At 31.4% G+C, this 10054-nt stretch overlaps 1 protein-coding gene across 2 annotated transcripts in view; it reads right to left on the reverse strand.

Annotated features, from left to right (window-relative positions):
• The window catches only part of CNTLN (centlein), a 308510-nt gene that overhangs the window by 148432 nt on the left and 150024 nt on the right, over positions 1–10054 (reverse strand). For both annotated transcript variants that reach the window (XM_047831088.1, XM_047831087.1), the window contains exons 9-10: positions 6158–6334; positions 4205–4330 (exon numbers count right to left, since the gene is read on the reverse strand). In XM_047831088.1, the coding sequence (XP_047687044.1) occupies positions 4205–4330; positions 6158–6334 (303 nt within the window). The remainder of the gene's footprint in view (positions 1–4204; positions 4331–6157; positions 6335–10054) is intronic.

The raw sequence follows: 10054 nt of genomic DNA on the forward strand, positions 1-10054 counted from the left end.
TTAGAGCATTGAAAAATAAAAAGACATATAAACTATATTCAAAGGACACACTGATGTTATTAAATGGTATAGAAAAGTGCTAATAGAATCAAGTTATCAAATGCATTAAAGTCCATAAAACAGAGATTCATGGCATTAGTGATGCCAAGAATAGTAAAGATTTCATAAAACTCAGATGCATTGCTTTCCAAATTATAGTTCATACATTGTTAGATCACTACACTTAGGAAGTCAGGATTTGGAAATGGTTGGGATGTTTAGAATAACAGTTTTCAACTCTTTTATTACTACTGGTTCTTTTATTTACAATATTGGTCACTCATCTTGAAAATATGTACAACAATTCACAGAAATAAGCTAAACAAGATAATGTACAAATATTTTTACATAATTCATTACTAGTATTAGAATAATATGCATGACTTACTACTGATACAGTAAGGAGCATCATTTCAATATATCAAAGTGCACATACATTGTTCCATGGTAGAGGTTATCTGGAGAAGCTTATTTGTCCTGCTTTCCCTACAGTCCACCTTGGTGATCAACTTGGGACCTAAATATATCTACTGCAGGGGACCTAGGTGGCTCAGTCAGTTGAGCATCTGATTCTTGATTTTGGCTCAGGTCATGATCTCACAGTTCATGGGATCAAACCCTGTGTCAGCCTCAGTGCTCACAGCTATCTACTGTGCCATGGAGCATGTGTTTAGTTTAGTAGTTCCAACAGGTAGCTTCCATGGACAATAGTTTTTTGTGAAATATTAATAGGTATATTAATATACCTATTATTAATATAATCAAGTAGATCTGGGAAATAAATTATACCTTTCTATAGATTCACAATACACATTGATATCTTAAGAGCTCACAGAAAAAAAAGATTTTAATCCACTGCTTATGATAATTGAGCACAGAACACTTTTCTCTGTCATATTCCCATTAGCTTCTGGCAGAGCAGTATTCAATAGGATACTAATATGGGAAGGCCATGATAAATATCAACAGGTATTAACGGGTAATGGTCTACAAAAGGAGCACCATGACCAAAAAATGCATATTAAAAACCATAAAACACTGTTGGGGGTTGAAATAAATCCCCTTCAGAAAGGTATGTTCGAGTACTAACCCCTTGGTGATAAGTCTTTACAGAGGTAATTAAGTTACAATGAGATCCTTAGGATAGGATAGGCCCTAATCCAATTGACTGGTGTCTTTATAACAAGGAGAAATTTAGACACACAGAGAGACACACACAATGAGGGGAGATGGTGTGAAGTATGAAGACACAGGGAGAGTGCCATCTATACGTGGAGGAACACCTGAGACTATTAGAAACTAGAAGAGAGAAATGGATTCTCTCCCTCACAGGCTTCAGAAGGAACTAATCCTATGGACATCCTATGATTTTGGAACTTTGTGGCCTCCAGGACTTTGAGTCAATAAATTTCTGTTCTTGTAAGCCAGGCAGGTTGTAGTAGTTTGCCATGGCAGCCCCAAGAAACTATTACAGACACATCATTAATTCTTATCTTACCTTATATTCACATGCACTTGAGCAACAGTAATAATATTAATACTAAAGCCTAATTAGGAGAAATACAGGAAGAAGTTTCGTGTCTTCACTAAATATGATAGGTATACTTACTAAAATAAGGCTGTAAATTAAAAAGTATCCTGGACCCAATCACTCTCTTTGGAATTGCTTTTACTTTACAGGTTTTGTTTACCTACTTCTTTGGATAAATGGTCTTGATTATAGTGCTTTTTTCACTCAACTATTTTGCTCTTTCAAAACAAGAAATCCTTTCCTACTAAATGACAAAATACAGTGAAAAACATCTGGTCGCATTTTCCCCTTATCTTGCAAATCTATAGAAGAAAACATACATTTGAAATTCATAATTATCACTAACCAACTTCAAAAAGGAATACAGAAGAAGTATAAATGAAAAAGAAATTGTGTGAAGAAAGAATTGTACTCTGAAAATAAGCTTGAAGCCTCATCCAAAAGTGTAGTTGTTAGGAAAAAGCAGTAAGAAATTAGTACAATGCTTCTGAGACTCTTTTTCAAGCAAGAAATTCAAGAGGTAGAAGAGGATAGATCTAAAAATATCTTAATTGCTCTATTCCTTCCTGCCATGTCCAAGACTCAGAGAGTTTGGGGGCAAATACGTGGAGATCTGTTACTATTGAGTGGGATATGTGAGTTAATTTTATGTGTCAACTTGACTGATCAGATATTATGTTAATCATTTTTCCTGGGTGTATCTGTGAGGGTGTTTTTGTACAAAAGGAACACGTGAATCAGAAGACTGAGTAAAGCATACTGTCCTTCCCAAAGTGATAGGATTCATCCAAATCACCAAAGGCCTGAGTTGAATAAAAGGCTGTATAAGAAAGAATGTTTTGTTTTTTTTTTTTTTTTTTTTGCTTTTTAGCTGAGACATTGGTTTTGTCCTTTGGACTCAGATTCAGATTGGGACTGGAACTTATACCATCAGCTTCCTGGTTTTCAGGCCTTTGGACCCAGCCTGAAACCATACCACTGGCTCTCCAGCTTTCCAGTTTGACAACTGTAGATCTTAGACTTCTCAGACTCCATAATTGTATGACCCAATTCCTTATAGTAAATCAATCTATCTATGTCTGTTTCTCTCTTTCTCTCTCTTGAGATAGACAGATAGATGGATATAGATATATAGATATAGATTAGATATAGATCTTTTTCAGAATAATGACACCTCATTAGGAAAACTGAAAGGGTTCTATCCTACTGGTTCTGTTTCTCTGAAGAACCCAGATTAATACAGGATAGAAGCCTTGGTATGTGAATTTCAAGAATTATGCAAAAGGAGGAAGATGATAACATGGCTTCCTAAACATGCCCTTAATATCCTGTGTGTACTCCCATGTTTACACTAATGTACTAGATTCAAACTGCTCATATAGCATCTTCTTAACTAGAGAAAGGGTCTTGAATGATAGTTATCTAAGAGTCTCCTTTTTTACAAGTGACTTGTTAAGCTAGTTGCACTGCTCAGTAAGTTGTTATTGAGTAAACAAACGCATTAGCAAATAACTCCAGGTGTGGGACACCTAGCTGGTTCAGTTGGAAGAGCATGTGACTCTTGACCTCAGGGTTGTGACTTCAAGCCTCATGATGGGTATAGAGATTACAAAAAATAATAATAATAAATGAACCAAGTAAATAAATCAGTAACTCCAGGTGTATAAATTTCAAGTAGGCTAAATACTAGCAAGTTGATGTCATCTGATCATTTTATTTTTTGTAGAAAAAGAGATGATAATTTTCCTTTCTTTTAGAACTAAAGTTTAACTCTGTATAAATATAAATTATTCTTTAGTGGAAAGGCAGAAAAAAGTATTAATTGTAGCTTAGGTTAACTATACCTCAAAACCATATCTTATTTCACAGCACACATAATATAAGTCAAACTTTTTTCTCCCTAAGAATAACCTATATTATATGACAAAGAATCTGAGCTTTAAATGTATTGGATTCTAATCATGTGTTAAACAATGGTCTTGTCATAAAATGTCTTAAAACTATTTGAGATTCAATTAAATGGCTACTTCTCAAATAGTATAGGCCTTTGGGTAGTCGTGCATAAAGAATCACAAGTTTAGCCATATTAAATTCAGAAAAAATGAAAGCCCTCAATATAGTCAAATGGAAAAAATAACATATTTGCCATTTTAACTATGTAATTTGTCTTTAAAGGACAATTGTAAGTGACTTGAGCTAGGTGAGTATAGTTTTTAACTCACTTTTCTTTTTATATGCTTATCACATATAGAGAACTATGAAAAATTCTCTACTTGCTATAGTTCTATTTTTTTTTGTCTCTGAGGAGCTATAAGAAATTTATTCCCAATATTAAGCCAAAATCTTCCCAAATAATTTTATTTTTTTACAATTTTATTTTTTTCCAAACAATTTTATTTTTTTCCAAACAATTTTAAAGTAGTGGATAAATATTTACTTACAAGCAGCAAATTTTTTTTGTTACTTTATTATCCTAAGAAATCTGAGACGCAAGACCAACCGATGATACATTTTTATACACGTAATTAAATTCAGGAAAGATAAATGATAAGCAGTGATTTGTAAAGGGAATGTTTACTTTGGTATATCTTTATCTTTGCAAGGTTATTACTAAAGAAATGATTTAATGTTCACCTTTAGTTGTAGCGCCTTCTCTAAGTTTTCAATCTTTCTTTCAGCTTTCCTCAGCTTCCTCAGCTCCTCTGAGTCTGTGAAAGAACTCTTTGGGGACAAAGACCTTGAACGTTTCACAGGTGGTTCCTCGAGAATAAAACAAGGACATGGTTGAACTAGTTGGAACACTGGATTATGAAAGACATGCAAAATTAAAGAACAAGTAATTTTGAATACTAATAATGAATTATAAAAAAAATCCTGCATGGAATACCAGAGAAATAACAAGCGGAATTACCACAGTGCTACCGCTAAAGGTTTCTCTGTGACTCGTTAATGAGAATATTCATTTACATTTACATTGTTTCTTTCAGAATAATGATGTCCCATTAGGGAAGACTAAAGGGTTATAGACTCAGAAATGCAAGAAACCTCATTACAAAGGAGGGGATAGAGGCTGGTCTAATTGCTCTATAAGGGTCCAAGGTTACACTTGATAGGACAACCAGAAACAAGAGGGAAAGGATTTTTTTCCCTTTGAAATAGTTTAACACACTGTGAAGTTGAAGGAACAATATGCTTGAGGAATATAAATACAACAGACAGTAGATCTTATACCATAATGACCATATGGTCATTAACTATAATGTGGCTAACTAGAGACAAGAATGTGTGTTTATATTATGTACAGCTTCATATACCAATCTGGAGAAGGAATATGTGAGAGCAACTATTAAGCTGGGCAACATATTGTTCATACTTACTGCATGTCCTTATGAAAAAGAAAGAAAATTTTGTTCCAAATATCCCTCTCATTTTCTTGACTTTTGTTAAAAGCAACGAAACATCAAAGTGGTTCATTTTTTAACTTCAGCAATGTAGCAAGCAACCAAATTAGAACTATAATGTATCTCCATTTTAGGAATGTTTTCTTTCATTTAAATAAAGCTCAATACTCTGAAACTACTCCAAAATGGCAAGAAATGTTTAATGCAGTTATGTTTAAATAACTAAATAAATAAATACATATATACATATATAAAGCTCACTCTTCTGAAAACTACTAATAATATTACAGGGAGTAAATAAGACTATAATAGTAACTTGGATATTTTTAAATACTTCCTTTATTAAGACAGTTCTATTCATAGAAAAAAATGGAAAGAATTAAAAACAATTATCTTGAAAAACACAGTATTCTGTTTAAAAAAAAATTTTCTATGCTGAAGTAACAAGTGTGAGAAAAATATGTCTAAATTTTCTTACTTTTCTATGTATCTAGAATTTACATATTTACAGTGTTATACAATAACATATTTACAATGTGATATTATAAAATTTTTATATTGGTCAATGTTCATAGACTCTCTTGCAGCCTAACAGGAATACATACTATAGTGTATATATACTGTAATACAAATACTACAAAAAGGGAAAGTTAGACACTAATAAATGAGAAACATGCTATGGAAAATTTGCTTATTTTCTGTGTTGCTACATGTTTAAATATGAAATTATAAAATTCCATAAATTGATGTTAAATTCCACTTTATAGTTTATATCTACATGGGCAGTATTTTAAATATCATATCTGAATGAAATAGAAACATTAAGATATATTTTTCTTTTAAAAACTAATGCTACTTTAAAATGATTTTTTACCTAGATTAGCTTAGCTATAAATTAGATACATGAGGCATATACTTAGCAAAACTTTTTAACCTAAGAATGTTAATCTACTGCAAACAGCTATACTACTGCTAATATATTTAATTAAATTAGGAATATATTGTTTAGTTTTTCAAAGGGGAAAACTCTCTACTCACAACAATTTTTTATCAAGCATTTGGCATATAACATTTTTCAAGCTTCCAGAAATATAAGCAGAGAAGTAAATGCTGCCGTTTTTTAACTTCATTGCTTGTCTTGCCAGCCTCATCCTGACAAATTCACAAAATGACAGAATGTCCCTACCTTATGTTTTCCTTCAGTACTTGTCCAGATGCCCTTCTCTGAGGAATCCTTGTTGGTAGATTTGTTCTCTGAGAGTTTTTCATTTGCTATTTTTAGTTTTTCCTGTAAATACTCGATTTCAGACTTCTGTGAGACCATTAAAGTTTCTAAGCTCGATAAAGATGGCCGTTGAGATACCTATTAAAAAAAAGCGTTAAGTGCAAATATATATGCATGTTTGTATATTATTTATATATGTGCAAACACTTATCCATAATATTACATTATATAAATAAGTATTCAGAGAAGGAAAATTTCATTTCAATAATGAACTATAAACTAGAATTAGCTAAACTTCTATTATCCTAATAGAATGGCATTTTCCAATAAAATAGCCGAGAGTCTGTATAAATATTTTCCCAAATAATATTGCCATACAGATTTGCCGAAGAAAAAATTTAAAGCATGGTTGCATGAAATATACCACTCATAAGTAAATTAATTATTTCAAAAATACAATTATACACATATGTATTTCTTCACAAAATATTCCAGCCACCATTTGATCATCATGAGTCATCATATAATACCACTGAATATAAACCTGGTAAAAGGAAACCAACAGCACTATAGGTCTAATTGTCTTTCAGTGTATCATAATTTAATAACATCAACACAAAAGACTCTGATATTTTCAGTCAATACAGTCCATTATATTCTCTCTTAAAATTTACTACTATGTCAGATAATCTGTTAATGGTAAGCATCACATTGTAACTATAAGAAAAAAAATCACAGAAAAATTAAGTATGTAGGATATCTTTTAGAAATGTTAGTTCATAAAAACCAGCATTTTATAAAATTCTACTACCATCTCAACTGAATATATTTGAGACCATTAAAATCCATGCACATACTGTATTTCAAATTAAGCACTCCACTTACAAAAAACAAAAACACTAAATCATAGTGCAAACAAAGTTTTTGTTGATTTCCAGCAAAGAAAGTCAAGATTACAATCACAAGATTCTAATATTGGATATAGAGCAAGCAGCCCTGAAAATAGTTTCATTTAAAATGTGGAAACCTTATCCATCCTAAATGATACTCCTAAGAGCTATCAGAAGAATACACGTTTAACTTTTTTGAATCAATGTTAGAAAATTTTACCCTTTTCTGGTTTTAACTTTTTCTTTTTTTAGGGAATAGGGAAAAAAACTGCCCTAATTCAAACTTCTAATTATTTATGACAGAGGTCATCTTTGATTTATTTACATTGTTACACTTTTGTCTATTTAAATCACTTGATTTGTTTTCCAACCGTCATTTTATTATATTGCTAAATATTTTTCTCAGCATTGTTTATATTGTAGTTACCACATTTACAATCTATTAAATACTTACTCCAGTATCGTTCTTTAAATATCAAATTAAAATACTTCAAGCACTTTTATTTCAAACTCTAAATGATTTTTCCCTATTCTTTCCTCCCACCTGTAATCACCGTATGACTATTATTTATTTTATTTTCTCTTCCTATCGTGTAAGCAAATTTACAATGTTTATAACTATTCCGTTTGATTGGGCTGGCAATCTGAACAGTTTTCAAAAGCTACCTGCTCTTATCCAGGTTCCTTTAAATAAAATTATGAAGAATATATTAATATCCTATCATTTACCAAAGGTATTTTTAAAGAAGTTGTTCAAGGTGAAACAAAAATTTAGAATAAAATGGAAATAACATAACTTTAGTTTTATTGGTGCATCCAGTAAGAAATCCCATGTTCTTTAAATGAGTTTAAATAGATTATTTATTTAATAATGAATTATATGTAGTAGATATGAATATAAAAATACAAATATCCAGTCAAGAAGCTGCAATGATAAATTCAAATATTCATGAAGACATTAAAAATGCTCCAACAGTGGATACTATCATCATCATAAATGATTTCATATTTAAGGAGCAGTCCTTCAGAATTCTTCAACAAACAATAACAGAACTTCAAAAACTGTAATAGTGATTAACTCAAATTCACATAGAAGCTGGGAAGATAATGTAAGTAAATAAGTAAAATGGGTTGTTTTCGGTTTGTTTTAAAATTATAGCTTTAGAATTCATTCAACAGAGATGCTTTATAGACGTATTAAACATGTATATACATTCTTTACATCCACAAAACAACTTCTACATTCTCCCGGGTTTTTTTTTTTAATCTTATCCTCTCCCCCTCTTTCCTTTTATCACTTTTGCTAGAGATATATGCACAATAAGTATTTTCATATTTCTCTTAATACGACCACTTTTAAAAGTATAAGTAAAATGAAATGTCAAATGACACTGCCTCACCTCAGGTCATAACAAGGGTATATGGCAACAGCAACTCAGCTCCAACCGTTTCCCTAGAGGAATGAATGTGGCCCACTACTGCCCGAGCTGCTGATTTTTCAAAAGAAGGAATCAGGACTTCTAACGGAAATCTCCTAATTTTAAGATGTTGGCCAGACTCAGTTTATGACTTCTGTATTTTGAGAACATGGTTGTGGGAGTTATAAACCCCTACAAATTTTCTAGAGAAATTTTGAAATATGCATCAAAGCCATCAAAGCACATAAAAGCATATCAAGCTTTTGGCTTAGCATTCTAGTCATGCTGAGGGTTGATACAGAAAGATATCCATGACAAAATGTTAAAATGAGAAAAGCAAGTTACCAACGAATATATTATATAGAAACAGATTTCATCAAACGTGCATAGGAAAAAAATAAACATTAAAATGTTTTACCTAGTGTTATTTCTTAGTGGAAAAATTATATGTGCATTATTTTTTTCACATTTATTTGAATTAATAAATTTTAATAAATTTTAAATTTTATTAAGTAATAAATTTTACAATGAACACATCACTAAAAGTTTTTCAAAATGTAAATTTTTTCTTCAAATAAAAGGAATAAAAGTTGACTATAAAATTTTCAGGTTAGATAAGAGAAATATAAATGGGAAGTCTTTCTATAATTTCATCCCTTACAGTTCACTAGTGATAACTTTGTGCTATACTACTCAGATGTTAAAAAGAAAAGGAGAACCATTGTAATTCTGCCCTTTAATCTGCTTTTTAAAATAGGCTTAATTTTTTAGAGCAGTTTTACACTTACAGAAAATCTAAGCAGACGCTACAGAGAGTCCTGTACCTCCCACTCTCACTCATCCAGGTTCCCTATTATTAACATCTAAAATTAATATTTTGTACATTTGTTACAAGTAATAAACAATATTCACTTTACTTTTAACTGAAGTCCATAATGTATTCAAATCTCCATAGTTTGTACATAACATCCCTTTTCTGTTCCAGGATCCCATCCACAATATCACATTACATTCACCTGTCATGCCAGCAACTCTTGGCTCTGACAGTTTTTCAGACTTTCCTTACTTTTGATAACACTGATGGTTTTGAGGAGTTTATGATATGCAGTGCACTGTAGGATACCCCTCCATTGGAATCTGTCTAAATTTTTCTCATGATTAGACTGGGGTTATGAGTTCAGGGAAGGAAGATCACAGAAGTAAAGTACCATTTTCATTATATCATATCAAAGGTACATAGTATCAACATGGTTTGACTATTGATGTTGACCTTGATCACCTAGATTAAGTAGCATTTGTCAGACTACTCCACTGTAAAGTTACCCTTTTGCCCCCCATCCATACTATACTAAGCTTGCTTTTAAAACTTAATAATTATATACATATATTTAGTATATGAGAAATGTATTTATCTTTACTTGTCATTATCATTTCAACCACTGCATAGAAGGCTTACTGAAATCAAGACTATCAGTCCCCCTGTCTGAGGAAGTTCATTCTGTCTATTGCCCTTAAAATCCTAGAATGCTTGAAAAGTTTAATTTTCTTAC

The sequence above is a fragment of the Prionailurus viverrinus genome, chromosome D4 (genome assembly GCF_022837055.1).
Source record: "Prionailurus viverrinus isolate Anna chromosome D4, UM_Priviv_1.0, whole genome shotgun sequence".
Lineage (NCBI taxonomy): Eukaryota > Metazoa > Chordata > Mammalia > Carnivora > Felidae > Prionailurus > Prionailurus viverrinus.